This window comes from Suricata suricatta, chromosome 5 (genome assembly GCF_006229205.1).
Source record: "Suricata suricatta isolate VVHF042 chromosome 5, meerkat_22Aug2017_6uvM2_HiC, whole genome shotgun sequence".
Lineage (NCBI taxonomy): Eukaryota > Metazoa > Chordata > Mammalia > Carnivora > Herpestidae > Suricata > Suricata suricatta.
This window is the reverse complement of record NC_043704.1, coordinates 104,338,056-104,361,925: the sequence shown is the minus strand read 5'-3', so window position 1 is coordinate 104,361,925 and position 23,870 is coordinate 104,338,056. Positions and strand designations below refer to the sequence as shown.

At 40.0% G+C, this 23,870-nt stretch overlaps 1 protein-coding gene across 2 annotated transcripts in view; it reads left to right on the top strand.

Annotated features, from left to right (window-relative positions):
- Window positions 1–6,796: 6,796 nt before the first annotated feature.
- The window catches only part of GFM1 (G elongation factor mitochondrial 1), a 43,519-nt gene continuing 26,445 nt past the window's right edge, over window positions 6,797–23,870 (top strand). For both annotated transcript variants that reach the window (XM_029939979.1, XM_029939980.1), the window contains exons 1-9: window positions 6,797–6,991; window positions 8,207–8,359; window positions 9,943–10,075; window positions 10,487–10,691; window positions 12,727–12,843; window positions 14,882–15,032; window positions 17,481–17,638; window positions 18,236–18,320; window positions 23,568–23,705. In XM_029939979.1, coding sequence (XP_029795839.1) covers window positions 6,902–6,991; window positions 8,207–8,359; window positions 9,943–10,075; window positions 10,487–10,691; window positions 12,727–12,843; window positions 14,882–15,032; window positions 17,481–17,638; window positions 18,236–18,320; window positions 23,568–23,705 — 1,230 coding nt within the window. In that variant the 5' untranslated portion in view covers window positions 6,797–6,901. The remainder of the gene's footprint in view (window positions 6,992–8,206; window positions 8,360–9,942; window positions 10,076–10,486; window positions 10,692–12,726; window positions 12,844–14,881; window positions 15,033–17,480; window positions 17,639–18,235; window positions 18,321–23,567; window positions 23,706–23,870) is intronic.

Genomic DNA, 23,870 nt, shown 5'->3' with positions numbered 1-23,870 from the left:
GTCAATTCGTTTTTATAACAAAAAGCGAACATGTATTAAACGTTTTCCTCTTATGCATACTTTAGTATACTAATAACATATTGGGAAGTTGTCATAAGGCATAAATTCTAAATAACACTTTTGCATAAATCCAATTGATAGGGCAAACTCCCAATAGAATAGACACTGTAATTATTCTCCTTCTGCCTAAATATTACGCTGGTGATAACTTTAATCATTATATTCAAAAATGAAAACACACTTAAATAAATAATTATATTAAAACTATGACTTTAATGCATCATATAGCAATTAGAGCATCCATAGCTATTTTTTTCTCACAATTTGTAAAAATTTTTTTAATATTTTATTAATTTTCGATACAGAGAGAGATAGAACATGAGAGGGGGAGGAGCAGAGAGAGAGGGAGAGACAGAATCTGAAGCAGGCTCCAGGCTCTGAGCCAGCTGTCAGCACAGAGCCTGACTTGGGGCTCGAACCCACGAACGTGAGATCTGACCTGAGCCGAAGTCGGAGGCTTTAACCAACTGAGCCACCCAGGCGCCCCAAAAGTAAATAAAAATTACATATATATTGCTTCTTATGCCACAGTACTTCATAAGGGGCCACTTGTAAAAATATGTGACATATGGAGATTAAATGTCAATTCTTTATGTTCACATAATGCTGAAATCACCTCTTTCCAGAATTATTTTTACCACACTTCTAAGGTCAACCAGTATAAGAAAGAAGGTTCTCTGTAGCTTGTAGTTTGTATTATTTTTTTCTTTGTGGACAGCCATTGATCTTTCTGGAACCCTGGATCTTTTGGGAATGGAAAGATAGTAATTATTTGGCGAATGTGTCCTTGACAGTAAGGCCAAGTTGCTTACTTAGGCTCCTTTCCACATTAGAGATTTTCCTGATACCTGGCAGTCTCAGTAATAGGTTTTCATTATGCTGCCTTCATGACTCTATTATCCTGTACTATCACGGAGCAGGGCGGTAGCACACTGGAATAAGATGGTGGCCTAGTGGTATTTGGAGATCTCGCTTTGGGGAGGTGACTAAAGTCATAAGGGTAGACCCCTCATGAATAGGATTAGTGCTTTTATTAACAGACAACAGAGAGCTCCTTTTCCCTTTCTATTAATTGCTATTGTTTATAAGCCAATATATCATATATGGTATTTTTTTAAATATATGTTTATTTTTGAGAGAGAGAGAGACTGAGTGCAATCAGGGGAGAGGCTGAGAGAGTGGGAGACACAGATTTGGAGGCAGGCTTCAGGCTCTGAGCTGTCAGCACAGAGCCCGACACAGGACTCAAACTCATGAACTGCAGGATTATGACCTGAGCCAAAGCAGGATGCTTAACTGACTGAGCCACCCAGGCACCCCAATTGTTTATGATATTTTTATCATAGCAGCCTGAATGGACCAAGGCAGTGGTCTTAGGCTGATTGGGCTAGGGCAATTTGGAAATTCTACTGAAGTGTGACCACGACCTTCAGTTTGGTAATAATGTTCATATCTGAGACCTCTTGAGAGCCCCTATTCCTGATTACATGGATTTTGCAGTAAATTTGTATTCTAATGATCTCTTACTCCCCCGTGTTATGCTTATTTTCTCTTGGGGTTTGGGAATTCTGATCAGTCTTTGGTGTACTCTGGAATTTGACTTTAAACACCATCTCCTATCTTCTACTTGCCTACCATCTTATATTATTTGTCTGTGAAAACTTTCCTCAGTCTTTTCAGTTGCCTGAGAAGTTTGCTTTGGGAGAGACCTCTGTCTGCCCAGGTTGCCCTCTAACCACGTTTCTCAGGTCAGTAGTCATGTGGTTTAACATTAGGGTTAAGGCCTGAGACAGACATAGCAGTGTTTTACATTTGATAGAACACCAGGCATTCTTTCCTGGGTTTGTCACCTAATAGACCTATACTACCTCCTGGCCTAACTTTAGCAGAGAATTGTAATGGCCTCTCTGGGGAGCTTGGATATAAACAAGACTTGCACTTGAGGGGCACCTTGAAGAATAATACCAAAGAAACAAAACCTCAGGAGAGCCTTTGTGTTATTTGTCTAAAGGAGACCACTTTGTTTATGCAGAAGACTGACCATCTTTTATACTTCAGAGTTTTTAACTGTATGGCTTACATTTAAAGTTTCTCCTCCTGTATTGAAGAGGGAAAGTAATTAGCTTTTACAGGAATACTTTCATATTTGTATTATTAATTAAACAAGGAAGCCATTAGACTGAGGCTGTAATGCCTTAGTGGCCCATGTAAGCAAACCAAAACAAGCCTGTAATGCCTCAAACTTAACAGAGCAAAACCTAAAGACATCTAATCACTGTCAACCTTATAAGGCAACCACTTAAGCTACAGCCAATCAAAAAACTGCTTTGCTTTGCTTCTGCCTCTTCTCTGTAAGAGTCTCCCTTAGCTCTTGTTAGTGGAGACCTTCTAATCACTTCCGGTTTGGCCACTGCCTGATTGCCAATAGATTATTGCTCAACCTTGATGAGGGAGCATAAGGCAAGCTGACGGGCCGCAAACACCCCATCCCCACCCCCAGGTGGGAACTGTGTGATACTCCTTGAGCACTCCTGGCTGCCCAAGAACAAAAGGGGAAAACAGATGGTTAACTGATAGAGATCACAGTCATACAGGACCTAAGTCTCCATGACCCCTACATAGTGATGTGGGAAACCAAGGCGGAAGGAAATGGCAGATAGAACTAAATTTCCTGCAGCCCATTGACAAATACTTGAGGCTGGCAGAGTAAAATGTTACTCCAGGAACTCTTACTGTCTCAAGGCTAATGCTTTGCTAGAGGGAACACAACCTTAGCTGGACAGTAGTGAGGCCTCCACCACCCTGTGAGTCTTTAGCAGATGAAAATCTCACTGGAAACTTCCCCTGGACTTTCCCTCTTCCCAACACCATAGCATAAAACCAGTCTCTCCTTATGGTCCCAGGGCAGCCCTTCCTGTCCAAGGGTCCTGACCCTGTGCTTTAATAAAATCACCTCCTTGAACCAAAGGTGTCTTCAAGAATTCTTTCTTGGTTGTCGGTTCTGGACCCCATGAATCCCACTGTCACCCCCAAAAAGCCTCATCAAACCTCACATTTTTTAAAAGATTTTAATTTTTTTAAAAGTAATCTCTACACCCAACATAGGGCTCAAACCCACAACACCACGATCAAGCGTTGCACGCTCTTCCGCTGAGTCAGCCAGGTGCCCCTCAAACTCAAAAATTTTAATATAGGATCTGGTTCACCATTTTTCCTGCTCCTCTACCTATATGTTCCTCCCACTTAAAAAATTTTAAAGATGAATTAAACTCATTCTGTCATATGTGCAATCTAGGAATATCTACTCCAAATAAAGTCTAAAATGTATAAGAGAAAAAAGCTAATAAACTATGCAGCTTTTGCATAAAAATATGGACAATTTAAATAATAGCTTTTGTTAAATAGATTTTGTTAGTATGATTCAAGATAAAAGAGCTTTTAAATATAATTTAATGATTATGAATATAAGGTTCATAAAATGTTTTTTAAAAAGCTTTATGAGGGGCGCCTGGATGGCTCAGTCAGTTAAGCCTCCGGCTTCAGCTCAGGTCAGATCTCACCTTCGTGAGTTCGAGTCCCGCGTGCTCTGTGCTGACAGCTCAGAGCCTGGAGCCTGCTTCCAGTTCTGTGTCTCCTTCTCTCTCTGCCCCTCCCCCTCTCATGCTCTGTCTCACTCTGTATCAAAAATAAATAAAACATTTAAAAAAAATTTTTAAAAAGCTTTATGAAATATTTTTGATAAGTGGATGGCTCTGGGTAAATGAATATTTAAAGTCAACTATATGTCTTTTCCAGTTTTTATCATAGAAGATTAATGCTAATAAAAAAAACTTCTAGTTTATGTAAAACTAAGGTTGAACTTTTCATTTATACCTTACAAATCTCTGGGGCGCCTGGGTGGCTCAATTGGTTAAGCCCCCCAACTTCGGTTCAGATCATGATCTCACGGTTCCTGAATGAGTTTGAACCCCACAATGGGCTCTGTGCTGAGAGCCTCAGAGCTTGGAGCCTGTTTCAGATTCTGTGTTTCTCTCTCTCTCTCTCTCTCCCCCCCCTCACTCTTTGCCCCTCCCCAGCACATGCTCTGTGTCTCTCTCTCCAAAAAAAAGAAAAACAAAGAAAACTTTTACAAATTTCTTATATTGATCTTATGGGTCAAATAAGTTATCATTGACTTCATTCAGATTACAAAATATAAAATGATGCTTAAGTAAAATTGTAACACAGATGTCTTCTAAAGGCGGGTTTAATGTTACAAGTTATTATAATACTCTCAATTATAAGGACTGAATGTGTTAGTTAAAAATGTAATTTTTAAATTTAAAAAGTTTTTAAATTTTTTTTTACATTTATTTATTTTTGAGAGACAGAGAGAGACAGTGCGAGAAGGGGAGGGTCAGAGAGAGAGGTAGGCACAGAATCCGAAGACAAGCTCCAGGCTCTGAGCTAGCTGTCAGCACAGAGCCCAAGGCAGGGCTCGAACTCACAAACCATGAGATCATGACCTGAGCCGAAGCTGGACACTCAACCGACTGAGCCACCTAGGTACCCCTTAAATTTTTAAAAGTTTTTAAAATGTAAATTTAAATTTTTAAAAGTTCCTCAGTTAACTATTCCAGACCTTAGAGAAAATTAAATTAGTCCTTGGATACTTGGTGAATTTCTAAATGAAAATGGATACAATGTTTTGGTTACTAGAGATATTTTCAATTTTCTTATACATTATAAAATGACTATGAATTAACAGTATAGAAATGTTTTGGATGATACTGTATATTTGTATTTTGCTACTTTAAAACTTAATCTATAATACGTACTCATAAAAGTTTAGATAGACAGCTCTTGGTTTTCTGCCTTCCAGTTTTCTCTTTGGAGTAAAGAAAAGTTGATTACTTTGGTTTAAAATGCTTAATAAAAATAAGAATATAGCTGGTATAATAATTACAGAAAAATGAATATACATGCATATGCACACAAGATTATGAGTATTAATTTTTAAAGAAACTATTAAAGTTTAATTTATTATAATTTACATAATTATGCATTTGATATATTTTAAACAAATACATATAAAGGTTTATAAAGACTAAACTTTTGAAAGTCCATCAAAAGTGTTTATTTAAAGTTATGTTCAATGCTAGTGGATTTATTCCTCAAATCAGCTTACAAATACTTTATTGCAAATTGATACATGGATGATATACAAAAAGTAAATTTGACATTGATCATTGAGATTTGGGGTCTTTTCTTGTCTCTTGTAATTTGATTTCTATTTGTTCTCATTCACACATTCATTTAACAAATACTTGTGGAGCACCTAGCACATGCTAAGGGATACAGCAATTAACAAAAGCAAATCTCTCCTTATGGAACTTATTCCCATTGGGGGAGTCAGATAATAAACAGGTATGGGAAGGAAGGAAAATGAAACAGCATCAGAAGGTAGTAAGGGAGGAACCCGTGTTTTAGAAGAGTTCCTTAGGGAACACCTCATTGATGAGGCTATTTGAACAGAGAGAAGAAAATAAAAGAAAGAGCTACTGCTGTATCTAGGGAAGAGCAAAGTCTCTGGTCATAGGAAGATTCGCAAGGAGGCCAATGTGGCTGGAGCAAAACCAGCAGGGGAAATGCGGCCATGTTAGCCTGACTGCTCAAGCAGGGCCTTTGAAGGCACTTTCTTTGAGGGGAAGGGGAAGCCGTTTAAGATGTTTTTAATTTATTTATGAAAAGTTTCGAACCTACACAAAAGTAGAGATAACAGCAACAATGAACTCACGGGAGTATTTTCATCAGAAAAATGACGTGGTCTAGCTTTAAAAGAAGCCCTCTAGTCACAGCATTGAGAATAGACTGAACTGCCTCCGGGCAGCAGTGAGATCATTTAGGAAATCTATTACACAGCAATTCGGTCAAGAGATGGCACTTTTGAGAGGTGGAGACACAAGGGCAGGTTCTGGACCTAGTTTTGAAGGTGGTGCCTATAGCATATGCTGACACATTAGACAGAGGTGTCAGAGAGTGGTGTCAAAGTGACCAACATTTTTGGTCGGGGCAACTCGAATGGAGTTTCCATTCACCAGGTGTAAAGACAACAGAAGATGATTTGGGGAGGGAAAGCAGAAGCTCTGTCTTAGACCTACAAACTTCGACACACTTCTAAGACATCCACGTGGAATCCTCAAGGATACTGCCCTCCATATGTACTGAACATGTAACATTTAACATCAAACAATGAACTTTCTGAAATGAGAAAAAAAACCCCACTTCTAATTGATAGCTCATTTTTCCACATTCTTTTCAGGTCATGTCTTATAGATCATTTTTTTCGTATTTGTAATAACATAGATAACAATTTTGCATTTTTTCCCCACTTAAATTCTATTGTAAACATTTCTCCACACTGCTATATTGGTGTGGCGGTTCACGCAGAACCTTCTAGGCACTTTGCTGGGGCAGGGCAATCCATTTCAGATTTTTCTGAAGTTATGAAAAATTTCAAACCTACACAAAAGGAGACAGGACAGCAACAATGAATATGCAAACAACAACTTTAAAAGGTTGCAGCTTTCTGGGAGCATGCAAATATTTGATTAGCTCGCCAAAGCAACTACACTTTCTCTTCCAAGTCTACAGAGGGCGCCCAGGCGTCGGAAGGCGCTGTTCGGCTCTGAAGTCCGGAAGCCCCTCTTTCCCTTCCCCCCGCCTCCGTAGCGTCCTTCGCCCCGGAAGCGCTCCTCCCGCGCTGGTTGCCGGCGTGACTTTGAAAGCGTCCAGTTGTGGGGCTGCTTGCTGAGCAGACCCAGAGCCACCGGGCCTTTACGCCGCTTCTGCGCTTGCCTCAATGAGGTTGCTGGGAGCAGCTGTCGCCGCGGCCCTGGGGCGTGGGCCGCTTCCGCGGGTCCCCGCCACTCTGGGATGGCAGGGGAAGCAGGTACTGGAGCCCGGCGAGGCGAGACCGAACCGGGGACTGCGGACGGGACCTAGGGAACAGTCATTCCTTCCCTGGGACCTCCTTACACCTCCGGATAGGAGCTGTCGTGCCTCAGTGCTGAAAAGCCTTTCGGTACCTGCACGCGTTCTCGTTCGTGAGCTGCGTCTCGGTGCCTTGGGAGAGGATGGGCCACCGATTTATGATTAAGCTTCTTTCTGGTTTACCGTAAAGAGAAGTGAGTGGAGTGAAGGTCAGACCAGCTGAAAAATTAGTGTGTCTAGGGTTCGAATCCAGGGCTTCTGACTGATCATTTAGCGCTCTTTTCACAGCACCCGACAGTGTCCTTGGGCTGGGTTATTTGATTTGGCGTTCAAACCTCCCGGTACTTTCTTTTGCATTTTTGTCTTTTGCGGGGGTTGCAGACTGGAGTAGGATTGGGTAGGAATTGAGCCTTTCCTAATATGCAGACATCGTTTGCTTTCCTTACTGGTATGCTTGGAATTTTATTTAAGTGCCTGTCCACCAGAATCCACTTAGTATTTGTCCACCTTTTCCAAGGTCTCCTGTTTTCCTTTCCCTAGAAGTGCTGTAGTACATTTTGGATGTGCAGTCCTACAGCTAGAGGCTCACGTTGTGTCCTGATTCCATGAAATGCAGGATTCTCCTTTAGCCTCACTCCCACCAGAATAAAATAAAAAAAATTTTTTTTAAAGTCATTGTTTTTGTGTAGAAGGAATTGGAAATTTTTTGTGGGCTGCCTTTGAGACTGCAAACAATCTTGCTAGATGTGGACCAGCTACAGTAAGGGAAAAGGGGGGGGGAATCAAATTAAAGTAAAACTATTTCCTGTTAAGTGAGTTGTTGGAAGTTGTCTTTCTGGTTTTATCAGCCCCAGCGTATAATTTCAAACCTGTAGCACTTGGGAAAGTCTCTGTCCCCTTTTATTTAATTACCTTCTTTGACACCTGTCTATCTTTTCATATTTATTAGTAAGAATATGTGTATCCTTTCTGCCCTCTCTTGTGGTTTCTCCTCTGGTCACAAGAGTCACAGGTTGAGGCATTCATTCCTTCTTTTGCCTTCCCAGGCTATCTCGAGTGATGTTTGGTGTCCATTGAGATTTGTTGGTGGAAAGATACCAACTAACCAAATTGTAATTGCCAATTGTTGTCTCTTATAGAAAGTGGATTGGAATGAGCGCTCTTATTTTTTCAGGTTAATTGGAAAGTCTGCCGATGGTGTTCATCAGGGGTGATTCCTAATGAAAAGATACGAAATATTGGAATCTCAGCTCACATTGATTCTGGGAAAACGACATTAACAGAACGAGTGCTTTACTACACTGGCAGAATTGCAAAGATGCATGAGGTATGTGGCTTATGGTGGACTCCAGCTTAGTGAGAGCTTGGTTTTAATTGTTTGGTAGTCATGAGTTAATAAACATTACAAAACCTGGAAGATTAAAAGAATGGTAACAGTGGACCTTTAGTCAGAGTCCTGTCACCAACGAGATAGTTCACACTGGCTTGCAGTGTGGTTGTGAGGAATCTTCCTAGAGATCATCTCTGTGTGGATTCTCAGTAAATTGTCTCTAGGAATGCTAAGGCTACACCTGAAACTAATGTAACTGTTAATTATACTTTAGTTAAAAAGTCGTGAAGTATTAAGCAGAAGCAGCTGTTAAAGTAGTATTTACGTAATTTTTAATGTTATGGAGAGATGTTTGTAAAGTGGAAAAAGACTTTATATGTAGTATTGTTTATAGTTACAAAACACATGTATCAAAAAAATTGTTTTTGGACTTCGCGAAGCCCTGGAGAGTGGTTTGGGCTCAGGTTTAGGGAGCCGCGGCAGGCTGGGCCCTGGGGCTCAGCATGGAGCCGGTGAAGGTGCAGATCGCTGTGGCCAGGGCGCAGGCGCAGCTGCAGAGACTGCCGGCCAAGTGCTTCCGGAAGTGCGTCTGGAGGCCAGCGGCTCCCTGGACAGTTCGGAGCAGAAGTGCATTGCCAGTAGGTGGACTGCTACGTGGACCCTTGGAACACTGTTTCCCAAGCCCACGATTCACAGCTGCAGCAGAAACGAGCCGACTTTTGACCCTCACTCCCCTGAGGGCTACCAGCAGCACCCCGCCTCACCCGCCATTTCCATAAATGCCCTTTGTGAGGTAGGGGCCTGCTTGGCATTCTGCCTGCCCAAGAGGATGAGACCTATGCCCCCACACACTTGGTATGCTGCTCCCCTCCCACCTGCCAACGAGTGTGACTTGGGGCTTCCGGGCCCTGGGACTTCCCAAGGGGCTGGCAGCCCAGCGGCACCTCCCCCTGGTGTGCCCAGGCTCACCTGCTGCCTTGGGCATATAATCTATGTTTGGACCTGGAGGCTGGTCAGGCCCCACCTGAGCTGTGACCCCCTGATGGTGGGCGGACAAATGCATTACTGAGAGAAGGGCAAAAAATAAAAAGAAAGAAAGAAAAAGATTTTTTTGTAACTTTAAAGTCTCCTGAAGAAGTTACCATATCATTGAATAACTTAACTCTCCATTTCTTCAGAGGAAGCTCATCTTGTTAAATCGCAAGTACTTTGTAAGCTGAATCCTTCCCACCCAAGCCTGAAAATCCACATGGAGTAGAGCAGGGAAAAACCTGTTCTCTGAACATCTGTCAGGGCTGCCAGGAGCCTGGTGGGCAGGAACAAGGAAAGAGTGAAGGAACCAAGGTGGGCGCTAAGACTGAGGTAATTACGCTGTTAGCAGTGCTGAGGATAAGAAGAGAGAGGCAGTAAATAGAGGGCGCAACCTGTAATCACTCTTCTGTTTCACCAGATACGGTTTGAGGATAGCCTTCTCTGAAAATTGCATCAGCTAACTACCTGTGTTCTAGTCCATCTCAGTAAAGGGTTCTCTCCTTGGGATGCAGGGACGGGGAGATCTGACTTGCTGTGTGTGTGTTTAGGTGAAAGGTAAAGATGGAGTCGGTGCTGTCATGGATTCCATGGAACTAGAGAGACAGAGAGGGATCACTATTCAGTCTGCAGCCACCTACACCATGTGGAAGGACGTCAATATCAACATCATAGATACTCCTGGTGAGTTGAACTCTTGGTTTGATCGCAGCTTGTTTTGACAAAAGCACATTTAGTTCTTTACTATGACCCAGCTCAAGTGAGACTGTGAATTCCTGGTTAGAGAAACCTGACTTGGGACCTAGAGCACTTCATCCTTCCGTGGTTTCCTTGAAAAATAGTACAAATACATTGTGAGTAGGAAGATTCTTGATTGTTACAAGCTGTAGCTGATTGAAAGGCGCCTGTGGCCCTACTAGTTTTTGAAGAGTTGGGCCCCGGACCTTATGGTGGGTAAACGGTGTGGTGGTTTAAAAAATCCACATTCTAATTAGAAGGCTTATGTTATAAGCAGAGTGACAAAAACGTATAATTGTGCATGTTATCAAAATTCGTGCTGCTCTTTAAGACTCTCACACCCTTTGTCTCATCTAGGACACGTGGACTTCACAATAGAAGTCGAAAGGGCCCTGCGAGTGTTGGATGGTGCGGTCCTTGTTCTGTGTGCTGTTGGCGGGGTGCAGTGCCAGACCATGACTGTTAATCGGCAGATGAAGCGCTACAACGTTCCATTTCTAACTTTCATTAACAAATTGGACCGAATGGGCTCCAACCCAGCCAGGGCCCTGCAGCAAATGAGGTACTGAGCCTTAGAACAGGAGGGGCTGTGATGATCTGTCTGGATAAGAAAGCTGACATCCGGAAGGACAATTAATTCAGTGTCCTTAAGCTTTATTCCTAAATTTTTTTCTCCAAAAAATTTGAGTCGCTTACTAAAAGAAACACCAAGGTGTCAGGGGTGCCTGGGTGCCTCAGGTCATGATCTCATGAGCCCGACATAGGCTCTGTGCTGACAGCCTGAAGCCTGCCTCAGATTCTATGTCTCCCTCTCTCACTCTCAAAAATAAATAAAACATTAAAAAAAAAAACTTTAAAAAAAGAAACACCAAGGTCAGTAGTTTGTTTTGTGGTGGTTATCTCATCAACTGCCTTTTCTGTAAAATGGGGAAAATGTGACTTAAATCGTAGGGAGGTTTAAGGTGAGTTCAGAAAACAATCTGGCAGGTCACTGTTTTGCTGTGATTAGAGAATAATCTAGCGTAGATTATGAAAGTACTTTATATATTTAGACAAACCTAGAGAATCATCATCTATTTTAACCTTTACATAGGGAATTTTAATTAATGTCCATAAGTAGTGAGGTACATAGTCTGTTGGGTTCATATGGTAACATTTGCTGAGACGAGACAGCAGAATAGTAGCTGTAGTATTGTGCGTTTCGCCCAACACTGTATATTTCACAGAGCCTTTGAAAAGAGTTAAAGTTTCACTTTGCACTTTTTGTAAACGTGTAAATGTGGCTGCCAAATTCCTAGTCACAATTCACGTGGCAGAGCTGATGAAAATAGACAATAAGTTTGCACTAGTGGAGAGACAGTGACAAAGTGTGCCTGGTGACAACGCTGGTATTGAGGAACTTCTAAGTGACAGCATTGCTGTGTGTGCCTGATGGAAGGGATGAATTTGGGAATATGAGCATGAAATTCTTCTTTACTGGGTATTTGTAATATTTTCCTGGAAAAACAAAGTGTTTTCACTTTTGTCCTTATTACTTATATTTTACTTGTGCTTGGCAAGAGACGGACTGTTTCTACCAAGTCTTTGTCTGAATTCCAGGAAAATTCTCATTTAGCATTTGACTACTGCGGTTCTTTTTCTCTTCTACTCCCTTTTATCTGCATTCTGTAACTCCCATTAAACAGATAATAACATCTGTTCTTATTCTGGTGTCCATGTGTTAAGTTTTCTACCGTACATTCTCATTTTTTCTCTTATTTTGGACCGGGTTATGAGAGAATTCTTGAGGTCAGTCTTCCAGCTCACGAATCTGATCATCATCTGTGTCCCATCTGTTATTTAGCCTGTTTTCCTTTTTTAATTTCTGCAATTATGTAATTAATTTCTGTAATCCTCTTTTACTGCAACATCTTCATTAGTGGAGTGATTACTTCTCAGACCTTTACATTTTATTTTCTTTCAGTAACTCTCCTTGGAAGTTAGTACTGTTTTTTGAGCTCACACCTCTCTTTTAAGCTATTGGTAACCTTCAGATATTTGGTGATTCTTAGTTACCTATCCATAGCTGTACATGGGAGCCTAGCGTGTAGACTAAACAATGGTGGCTAGAGTCTATTTCTTCTTGAGTGAGACTTCCTGCTAATCCCTTCAGTGGTCCTGTCTGATAAAGGGTACAACCTAAGGATGAATGTCTGGTTTTTAACACACAAGGTCAGAGGTCTCCTGTAAGAACTTGCTCTTCAGCTAGCTCTACTCCGCTTTCCTCAAGGCAGCTGCTTTAAGAATGAGAGGTGGGCAAGGTGATCCCACACCCCACTCTGCTTTAATTTTCTGACCAATTACTATTGACTTGTTCTTCCCCTTTCTGTTTTTAATCCAGACTATTCTGGGGATCTGATGGGAAAACACTGATTTTAGAGTTCTTTTGTTGCCTAAATAGGGTTTTGGCTTCCTGAGCTTGGTGAGTTGGGCTGTTCCCAACTATTTTATATCTTCCCTCCCAGGTCCCCAACATCTGCCATTGATTTCCTTTTGTCACTTCAAAGGGATTTAGGGAGGAAAAAAAAGAGGTAAACATATGTATTTTTATTTTTCAGGTCTAAACTGAGCCATAATGCAGCATTTGTGCAGATACCCATTGGTTTGGAGGGTGATTTTAAAGGTATAATAGATCTTATTGAGGAACGAGCCATTTACTTTGATGGAGACTTCGGGTAAGTTAGAAATATATTAGTAAAATGTTAGATTTTAAAAAGCATTAAAGAAAGAGAAAAGGATGAGTTCTTTAAAGACAGAGGAAACATGGTTTTAAAATGTGGCTGGAGGAATATATTTCAAAATGATTTTGTTTTAAAGCCTTTAATCCTAGTTGCTTTCCATTTTGCTTAGTATTGATTCCAAGGGAGAGTATGTTACTTTTTGGGTAATTTATATCATGTTATGACATGCATGGTATGATAAGAGGAGGCCTTCAGCTTGGGCTAGTAACAGATCTCTTTTTCTGCTTGTTCATTTATTCATTCTTTAAAGAGCAGCTGCTGTGTCTTGGGTACGGTGATAAAATCTGGGAAGTATGTATGAATCATAAGTGCTCTACCTACTTTATGAGATTATAAAGATAAAAGGATAATATGTAAAAGCAGTTAAAAATAGTACATATGTGGTTTGAATAAGAGAAGAAGCAAATTGGTAATTTTTTGATACAGTATTTGGTCCATTAGTCAATTTTTGAGTCACCTCTGCATACAAAAACACTATAATTTCCCGTGGTTATCAAACTTTGACATTCAGAAAAATCACCTGAAAGCGTGTTAAAGCACATTCCTGCATCCACCTCCGGAAGATTCTTATTCAGTAGCTCTAGGGTGGAGCCTGGAATTTGCATTTCGAGATAGCTCCCAGGTGCTGCTGCAATTACAGATCTGCGGACCACACTTTGAGTGGCTGTGGGCCCTGTGGGAAGTCACAACGCTTCCTCAAGAGGAGTGGCCCCAGTGGCCTGGCAGTTTCTCCAGAGATGATTCCTGAGAGGCTTGCTTTCTCGGCCGTGAAACAGACTGCTAGGCTGGCAGGTGGTGACGGGTGTTGTGACCAGTTAACTCTCATCTGCTCTCTTTAGCCGTCTTGTGGGCAGGGGAGGGATACAGGCACGTTCTCACTTTGTCTGTGACAACAGTGACTCCAGTTCATCTACTATTTCTTAGAATGTAGGGTCAAGAGGACAGGGATGTTTTAATCAGGTTTATTCAGTACTGTGTCCCCAGCCCTAGAACTTCCTGGTACATGATAAGTACTAAAAAAAAATATTTGTAAATGAATGAATAAATCCACCTTCCCAGAATTACCAGGGCACACAATTGTCTTCTGAAGTAGACGCTCTTAAACTTGGTTGTTTGCCCCAACGACAGAACATTTCTTAATATATCTGCCCCTTCTCCCAGCTGTAGACTGCTGGGTGTGTAACTTTTGAAAGGCCTCCACAGATGATTCTGACACGAAAGAAAATTGGGGAGTTTGACAGGAAGGATGAGGTTATGATTTGAAGGCTGTAAAGAGCTTTCCTTGGGACAATAAGAATTATATTCTGACTATTTGCAGTTGACTTCTTTTACTTTTTTATTTTAGGAACATGTTTTCTGAAAAGCTTACTTTTTTGAAATTAGTTTTCATTTTTAAAGAAATACTTTGAAAGCCTTTTGAGACTGGTGTTTTTAAATATCAAATATATCCATTTCTCAGTTGTGTCTATTTTATTTGTGAGTCCTACCTGTTCAGCCTGTAGAGGGCCGGAGAACCTGGGGTAAAGGTTGAAGAGTTTGTCATATTTAGTAACCATTTTTTTTTTTTACTATAAATTAATGTATTCTGTGTTAACACTGTGTAACTGGGTTATTAGTGGAAAGGAATAGAGGCAGGTCTCTCTATTCCTGCTTGTTAGTGACTATGATGTTCTGGTTAATTTGGTTAATAGAAGAGTCATGAGCTTTGGAGTCAGATTGGCTTTGAAACTTGGCTCTTACATTTACTAGTAGTACCACCTGGAGCAATTTGCTTTGCCTACTGAAGTATTTTTGCCCACTCTTTTGTCTAAATTTTAAAGATATACATTAGTCTTACATGCCATCTTAATGCAAATAATATCAGTTCTCATCTAAAAAAAATTTTAGCCACTAGGGTTCATCTTTGCCATTGATGCGTTTTATGTTTAATTGAATATCCTTAAGTAGCAACACCAAGCATTCCTTTTCTTAGTCAGGTTGTTCGATATGAGGAAATTCCAGCAGGATTCAGGGTGGCGGCAGCTGACCACCGGCAGGAGCTGATTGAATGTGTTGCCAATTCAGATGAGCAGCTTGGTGAGATGTTCCTGGAAGAAAAAATCCCCTCAATTACTGATTTAAAGGCAAGTGCTCTCAAAATGTCTGACATTAACCAGAAAAAGAGGTGGAGTTTCTTGGTTTTTTGTGGGGAAAAGACATGATGCTTTCATGCAGGGCTTTTATTAATGAAATCTGAGCAAATTTGTTTAACTGTTGATTTTTTTCAAAAAATATTTCACTGTGGCATATTACTCTTTTAGAGTAATGAGTTCTGTATTATCTTAAAATGGGAAAGGAAGTACAGTTTGTGCTAGAAAAAAGATATTTAAACATCAACCTCTTGAGTATATCTTAAGAAAGAAGATAAATATAGAAGTGTTACAGCAATAAAGACATTAAGAGACAAGGCTGTTAAATGTTTGCAGACTAAATGTTGATACATGTAGTATCGTACTATTTAGAAGGGCTGTATAGATTTCTTCATTTGATCATTTAGTTATTTAAAAGTAAGATCTTGGGGGTCACCTGGGTGGCTCAGTCAGTTGGACGTTTGACTTTGGCTCAGGTCATGATCTCACAGTTCGTGGGTTCAAGCCCCTCATCGGGCTCTGTGCTGACACCTCAGAGCTTGGAGCCTGCTTCAGATTCTGTGTCTCGCTTGCTCTCTGCCCCTCCCCCACTCGTGCTCTGTCTCAAAAATAAATTATAAAAGTGTTTTTTTTTTAAAATAAGATCTCTGAGACTAGGATTTATTTTTTGAATAGGTAACTTTTCAATAGGAGACATACAGATGGTCAATAAGCACACAAAAAGATGTTCAGCATCAGTAATCATTAGGGAAAACAAATCAGAACCATAATGAGATTTCACTTTATTAGGATGGCTATTTGGAAAAAGCCCCAAAACCCTGGAATAATTTTTTTTTCTGTTAATGTTCTTTTTTTTCCCTAATGTTTTTATTTATTTTTGAAAGAAAGACAGAGCATGAGTGGGGGAGGGGCAGAGAGAGAGGGAGACACCAAATCCAAAGCAGGCTCCAGGCTCTGAGCTGTCTTTGCACAGAACCTGGTGTGGGGCTCAAACACAGGAACAGGAGATCATGACCTGAGCTGAAGTCAAATACTTAACCACCTAAGCCACTCAGGTGCCCCAGTTAATGTTATTTTCTGTAAAATAACCAGTACTGGTAGGGATTTGGAGAAATCGAAACTCTTGTGCATTGCTAGTGGTAATGTAAAGTGATGCGGTCACTGTAGAAAAAGTATAGCCATTCTTTAAAAATAATTAAACCTAGAACTACGATATGATCCAGGAACAGCTTTCAAGTGTGAAAGTGATACTTATGAAAACAAGGGAAATTTTTGGAAAAATAAAGCTTGTAAATCTACCACCCTCAAGTGTTTCTCTATCCGATGTATGTAAACTAAAGGTGGTGAGATTCTTTTATGTTGCTACTGCGTCTGAGAGAGGGACGGAGAGTCAAAGTGTTGTGATCATATGGCATGGGGTAACCTCATGTTTAGTACTGCAGCCATTTCTGGATTCTAGCAACAGCAAAATTGAGCTTTTGTGATCATTTCAAATAGTAATTTGTTTCTTGCTATACATATTTTCCACCTTTTTATACTCCGTTTATCATATGCAGCTGTTATCCTACTGTTCACTGTGGTGCTGTTTAGAAAGAGTGGTTGTAAAGGTTTTTTAGGGTAGCTGGTTTTCTGTCTCTTCATGAGGACTGAGAACTGTACGCTGGCTTATTTCTGCTGTGGCGGCTCGCGGCTCTTCCGGCTGTAAGACCTGCGGCTCCTGGGAGGCCTGCTTAGCCTGGAGGGCCCGGCCGCAGCTGGGCCGCCGTGATGGTGCCTGCGCTGGGGGTGGGGGTACCCCCCGGAGGTGGTTAATTTAGAGCCTGTATACAGTCGTGGTCCTTAATTTATGAGTGATTTGTACCTTGGCTTCCTGGATGTATGTTATTTAAAAAACAAAAAGGAAACATCTGTTAATTAAATATTTTTTAATAGATGCTATTTTCATTTGTTTTAAATAGTTAAAAACCTAAAAAGGTACACAGAAAGAAAAAAAAAAATCCCCCACCTGACTCCTGTTTGCCTAGTTCTCTGTCTCTTCTGCAAACAGGTTACCAGTTAATAGATTTTGGTGTCTTCCCAGAGATTGGGTGTGTGTATTACTTTTCCTTTTGTTTTACGTAATTGGTAGCATACTGTTTATACAGTTCTGTGTGTACCTGTTTTCTGTGTGTATGTGTGTGTTTTTTGTCAAATTGAAAAATTAGTGACATTGCAGGAGTGTCAAATAAATACAGTAAATAGCTTCCTGGCCCTGAAAAAGGAACTGATTTTTTCTTCTTGTATTTTGACTTTAATTTAGAGAGACCTGATTCTAGTCTCCACAGTAGCCTGTGCTCCCAAAGTACCAGTTCATTTTATTCACTTGTTGGTTTGTAATTGATTTGAAACACAAAGCTTTTTTTTAAGGTTAACTAATAATTATTAAATTGTTTTCTTTTGTAGCGTGCAATCCGAAGAGCTACTCTAAATAGGTCATTTACTCCTGTCTTTTTGGGAAGTGCGTTGAGGAACAAGGGCATCCAGCCTCTTCTGGATGGTGTTTTAGAATACCTCCCAAGTCCGTCTGAAGTCCACAATTATGCTCTTCTCAATCAGGAGGGGTAAGTCTTGGGAATGGAATCTTAGTTCATGCACATATTCTTTAACGTGTACTATGAAAGAATTTAAGAATTTAACAACTTTTAATTAAGCTGTGTTTGTGTTTTTTCCCTATAGTTTACTGAAATCAGTCACCCATTTCTATTTGGGTAACACTGTTGACATCTAGAAAAATATTTATTATACCACTTTGCATATCTCATTCTGTTTGTGAGTTAGAAGTATGATTTATTGTCTACCAAGGTTTACATCTTTAGTAAATTTTTTCCATTTGGGACCAGCTGTTTTCAGTCATACCCAAACAAAACAAAACAAAACAAAAAACCCCAAACTTTGAGACACAGACGATTTTAAAGTTCTCATTGATGATTTTTCTTTTCTTTCTCTGCCACTTCTGTGTTTTTAGTCTGCTCTGGTCCTGTCACAAAGTAGTAACTAAGCCCAGAGAAGTTATTCTTACTAACTTTTTTCAGTGAAATTTCACTTATGGGAAGTCACAAATGTTTAGCATGCATGTGCTTTTTCTCACCTAAAACTCTCTGCTGAAACAAATTGATGTAATCAAATATTGCATCTCATAGATTTACCTTTCTTTTAAGTGACTCAAAAGAGAAAAACAAAATCCTAATGAACCCAGAAAGAAACAGTTCCCACCCATTTGTAGGCCTGGCTTTTAAACTGGAGGTAAGTGTCTTTCGAATGTATTTAATTGCTATATGTGGGAATATTCTTTTAAGGTTTTCTTCCTATTACAGAATGACTTTAGGAGAGATTTGGTTATAGATTGCTCTGCTGAAAGCCCCCGGCCCTTTCCCTACTGCCTCTTTAGAAGGAAGTTACTGTGCACAGCCCACACTTAAGGGGTGAGGAATTATGCTGTACCCCTTGAGGGAGCAGTAGCCACTGTCAGTTCTTTGGGATTCATCTATGTGGGACAGTTGTTTTCTCTCCCCCATTTATGTTTTTATTCAGTCATTCCTTTATATTAATCTGGCCTCATGGATATTGTGAGATACGATGAGTAGAGTCTGTTATTTATTTTGTTGCCCAGGTTTGGCCACTGGAGCTCTTTCAGTTGCTCCTGTGTCCTTCTGACATCCTCACTGCTTTGTTCTTCTGAATGCTCCCTGACTTTGTGGCACTACGGGGTCCTCCATGCCTGTCATGTGTATTGCCTGTCCCAGCCCTAGAATCGCCATTCCTATAGGTGCTGTGGTACTTTGTAATCGAGAATGGTACTAGACACCAAGATTTGAGTACATGGGTTTACTTTTGGTTTGGGTGTTGTTGCTTCTGTTCATACCTTGTAAGTGTGAAAAAAGGTAGATAAATTCAAAGTGTTACGAGTGGTTATTTCTGGGATGGGATTATAGTTTGGAGGCTTTTTCTTAGTTTTCATTTAAAAATGTTTATAGTGCATTTCTAAAAGAAAAAAGATAATTTTATTTTAAAAAAATTTTTAATGTTTATTTTTGAGAGACAGAGACTGCACGAGTGGGGGAGAGGCAGAGAGAGAGGGAGACACAGAATTCAAAGCAGGCCCCAGGCTCTGAGCTGTCAGCACAGAGGCTGATGTGGGGCTCGAACTCATGAACCGTGAGATCATGACCTGAGCCAAAGTCAGACACTTAACCGACTGAGCCACCCCGGTGCCCCCAAAAAAGATAATGTTAAATTAAAAACTACAAATAACACTGCAGTGGCAATTTTTATGTGTAAAGCTTTTTAAAAAATATGTATTTAGGAATGTCTTCTTTGGATTCCTAGACTAGTGATTTCTGAATTAAAGGAATAGAATGGTTTATGATACTCTGAGTTAATGTATTAAATTACTTCAGTGAATTTTATCAGCATTGAGTATTAATTATTTACTTTAAGAAGTTTTTTTGAATGTTTGTTTTTGAGAGAGGAGGGGGAGGGGCAGAAAGAGAGGGAGACACAGAATCCAAAGCAGGCTCTAGACTCCAAGCTGTTAGCACAGAACCTGATGTGGGGCTCAAACTCAAAAACTATGAGATCATGATCTGAGCTAAAGTTGGACACTCAACTGAGCCACCCAGGCTCCCTAGTATTATTACTTAAAAATTATTACCACTTTTATGAGTGAGAAATAGTTTTATATTTTATCTTACTTTAATTCCTAATAATAGGGAGTATTTTTCCAAATATTGATTATGCACTTATAAGGCTCTTTGTAATGGTCTCTTCATTTTTTTTTTTTAATGTTTTACTTTTGAGAGAGAGAGCAAGCAGGGAAGGTGCAGGAGAGGGGGAACAGAGAATTCGAAGCAGGCTCTGTACTGACAGCAGAGAGCCAGAGATGGGGGCGGAACTCATGAACCTTGAGATCATGACCTGAGCAGAGGTCAAAGCTCAACCAACTGAGCCACCCAGGAGCCCCCTCTTCATTTCTTTTTTAAATATTAGTGTAAGGAGCTGACAGCTCAGAGCCTGGAGCCTGCTTAAGATTCTGTGTCTCCCTGTCTGTCAGCCCCTCCCCTGCTCACACTTTCTCTCTCTTTATCAAAAATAAACAAACATTAAAATAAATAAATAAAAATTAGACCAAAGCGTTTACTTGTTTGAATGACCTTTTTCCAATAAAGTTTACTTTTTAATGTTTGTTTATTTTGAGAAGGAAGGGGCAGAGAGAGAAAATCTTAGGCAGGCTGCATGCTTAGTGCATAGCCCAATGAGGGGCTCAATCTCACAACTACAAGATCACAACCTGAGCCGATATCAAGAGTCAGAAGGTAATAAAGCTTATTTTTTAAAACAATTAGCACTTTAAAACTTGCAGTCAACTATAGTAGTCTTTTATAGTTCTCTCATTTTTAACCTTAGGAGCCTTCCTCTTTGTATATATTTCAGAGACACTTGTTTTCTTCTACTTTTATTGTTTTTCTGTTCATTGTTAATCCAGCTGGAATTTGTCTTGCTGTGTGCTGTGGGGTGGACTTTGAGTGTATCTCCTCCCCTCCAAATGGGGGCCAACTGTCCATTTACCAGTTTTTGAACAACACTGTGCTTTTCCGTTGTTACATCTTTTGTTATCATCATCTGCTGACAAATGTATTCTACATTTTAGATATTTTTACTCTGTAGGCTCTTCAGTTTAATTTGTGCTACTTCTGTATTTTTTAATTTAAGTTTTAGTTAACATACAGTGCAATATTGGTTTCAAGAGTAGAATTCAGTGATTCATCACTTACATACAACACCCAGTGCTCATCACATGTGTCCCCCTCAATACCCATGACCCATCTGGCCCGTCTCCCTCTCCTGCCTCCATCACCCCTCAGTTCTGTACCTTTAAGAGTCTCTTGTAGTTTGTTTCCCTCTCTTCTTCTCTCCACCACCCCCCTTGTCATGTATTCATCTGTTTTGTTTCATGAATTCCACATATGAGTGAAATCACAAAGGATTTGTCTTTCTCTAACTTATTTTGTTAAGAATAATACCTTTTAGATGCATCCATGTCCTTGCAAATGGCAAGCTTTCATTCCTTTTGATGGCTGAGAAATATTTCACTGTGTGTGTGTGTGTGTGTGTGTGTGTGTGTGTGTGTGTGTGTGTGACATCATCTTCATCAATCAGTGGGCATTTGGGCTCTCTAGTTTGGCTCTTGTTGGTAATGCTGCTGTAAACATTGGAGTGCGTGTACCCTTTTGAATCTGTACTTTTGTATCCTTTGGGTAAATACCTAGGAGTGCAATTGCTGGATTGTAGGTCGTTCTATTTTTAGCTTTTTGAGGCCCCTCCATGCTGTTCTCCAGAGTGGCTGCACTGGCTTGCGTTCCCACCAGCAGGGCAGCATTGTTCCACTCTGCATCCTCACCTAGCCTGTTGTTTCTTGTCTTGTCAATTTCAGCCATTCTGACTGGTGTGAGGTGATATCTCAGTGTGGTTTTGATTTTTGTTTCTGATGGTGAATGATGTTGAGCATCTTTTCATGTGTCAGTTAGCCATCTCAGTGTCTTTTTTGGAAAAGTGTCTTTTCATGTCTTTTGCCCATTTCTTAACTGGATTGTTTTTTGAGTGTTGTGTTTGATAAGTTCTTTATAGATTTTAGATACTAAACCTTTATCTGGTATGTCATTTGCAAATATCTTCTCCCATTCTGTCGGCTGTCTCTTAGTTTTGTTGATTGTTCCCTTCACTGTGCAGAAGCTTTTAATGTTGATGAAATCCCAATAGTTTATGTTTGCTTTTGTTTCCCTTGCCTCCAGAGACATGTCTAGTAAGAAGTTGCTACTGCCGAGATCAAAGAGTTGCTGCCTGTGTTCTTCTCTAGGATTTTGATGACTTCCTGTCTCACATCTAGGTCTTTAATTCATTTTGAGTTTGTTTTTGTGTATGGCGTGAGATAGTGGTCCAGCTTAATTCTTCTGCATGTTGCTGTCCAGTTTTCTCAACACCATTTGTTGAAGAGGTTGTCTTTTTTCAAACAGTTATTCTTTCTCTCTTTGTTGAAGATTAATTGACCTTATAATTGTGCGTCCATTTCTGGGTTCTCTCTCTGTACCGTTCCATTGATCTGTGTGTGTTTTTTGCCAGGACTATATCGTCTTGATGACACAGCATTATAAAGAGCTTGAAATCCATAATTGTGATGCCTCCAGTTTTGTTTTTCTTAAAATTTCAGGATTGCCTTTGCTATTCAGAGCCTTTTATGGTTCCATACAAATTTTAGGATTGTTTGTTCTAGCTCTGCAAAGGTTGTTGGCTGGTGGTATCTTGATAGTACTTCTGTACTTTTTAGGTTTGGAGTGTTTAGTATGTTTTTATATCAGTCAGGGTTTGCTTATGCCATAATTCTTCAGAAATTTTGATTTTTATCCATTTATTCTTCTAAATGAATTTTAAAAGCATTAATCAAATGTTTAAAAATTCCACTTGGGCACCTGGGTGACTCAGTTGGTTAAACGTCTGGCTTCTGGCTTTAGCTCAGGTCATGATCTCATGGTTCATGAGTTCAAGCCCTGCATTGGGCTCTGTGCTGACAGCTAGCTCAGCCTGGAGCCTGCTTCAGATTCTGTGTCTCCTCTTTCTCTGACCTTCCCCTGCTCATGCTGTCTCTCTCTGTTTCTCAAAAATAAATTTAAAAAAATTTAAAAAATAATAAAAATAAAAATTCCACTTGGGAATTTTATTGCTATTGTGTTAAACCTATAAATTAGCATGGGAAGAATTGGCAACTTTTAAAACATACCTAATTTATTAGTGTTAATATTGAGGAGGAATAGATCCTTGATTATTTTATATTCATTTATTTTAAAGAATGCTTCTTTGTGGGCACCTGGGTGACTCGGTTAAATTTCTGACTTCAGCTCAGGTCATGATCTCCTGGTTTGTGAGTTTGAGCCCCACTTCAGGTGACCCCCACTTCTGTCTCTCCCTCCCTCATACCCTCTCCCTGCCCCTTGCTCACTTGTGCACTCTCTCTCTCAAAAAAAAAAATGCATATTTGTATAGCCTTCCAGGTGCTTATCAAAGGATTTTTTAGTTGCATTAATACAGCTTTACCATTTCTAATTAAATTTTTGTTTTTTGCAATATATATTGTCTTTCCAGTAATTATAATTTATTTGTATTTTACATCTTAACTGTATTAAGCTCAACTTATGAAGTAATATTAGAAGGCAAGAGGATATTTCCTTATTGCATACACAATTTAAAATTAGTTTCTAATTTTTATTTCAGAAGAATCAGAAGTAATATCATGGATTGTATCACCAAAAAGATCAGCAGCACCATTTAACTCATGTATATTCAAAGCCAAAATTTTAAGTATTTTATGACAATAAACCAAAACATGTATATAAAGCATACTACTAAAAAGGGAATAATTGGAGGTTGTTGTGAAGTTTTTCCTAATTTTGATTCTTACGTCTTTTTTTCTTTCTGCCCTTACCCCATCTTGACTTCTAGGCTGGGCGATTTGGACAGTTAACATATGTCCGCAATTATCAAGGAGAGCTGAAGAAGGGCGACACCATCTACAACACGCGGACGGGAAAGAAGGTGCGGGTGCAGCGGCTGGTCCGCATGCACGCCGACATGATGGAGGCAAGTGGGGGTCCTTGTTGGGAGATCGAAGTATCTCCCGTGCAGTTCATGTGAAGTAGGTCTTCCTTCTTGGTAACCTGAGCCCCACAAGTAATTCACTTCTACTTGAGTGTGTTTTCCTAGCTGCTTCCATTTTACTTAGATATGCTAGAATTCTTTTTATTT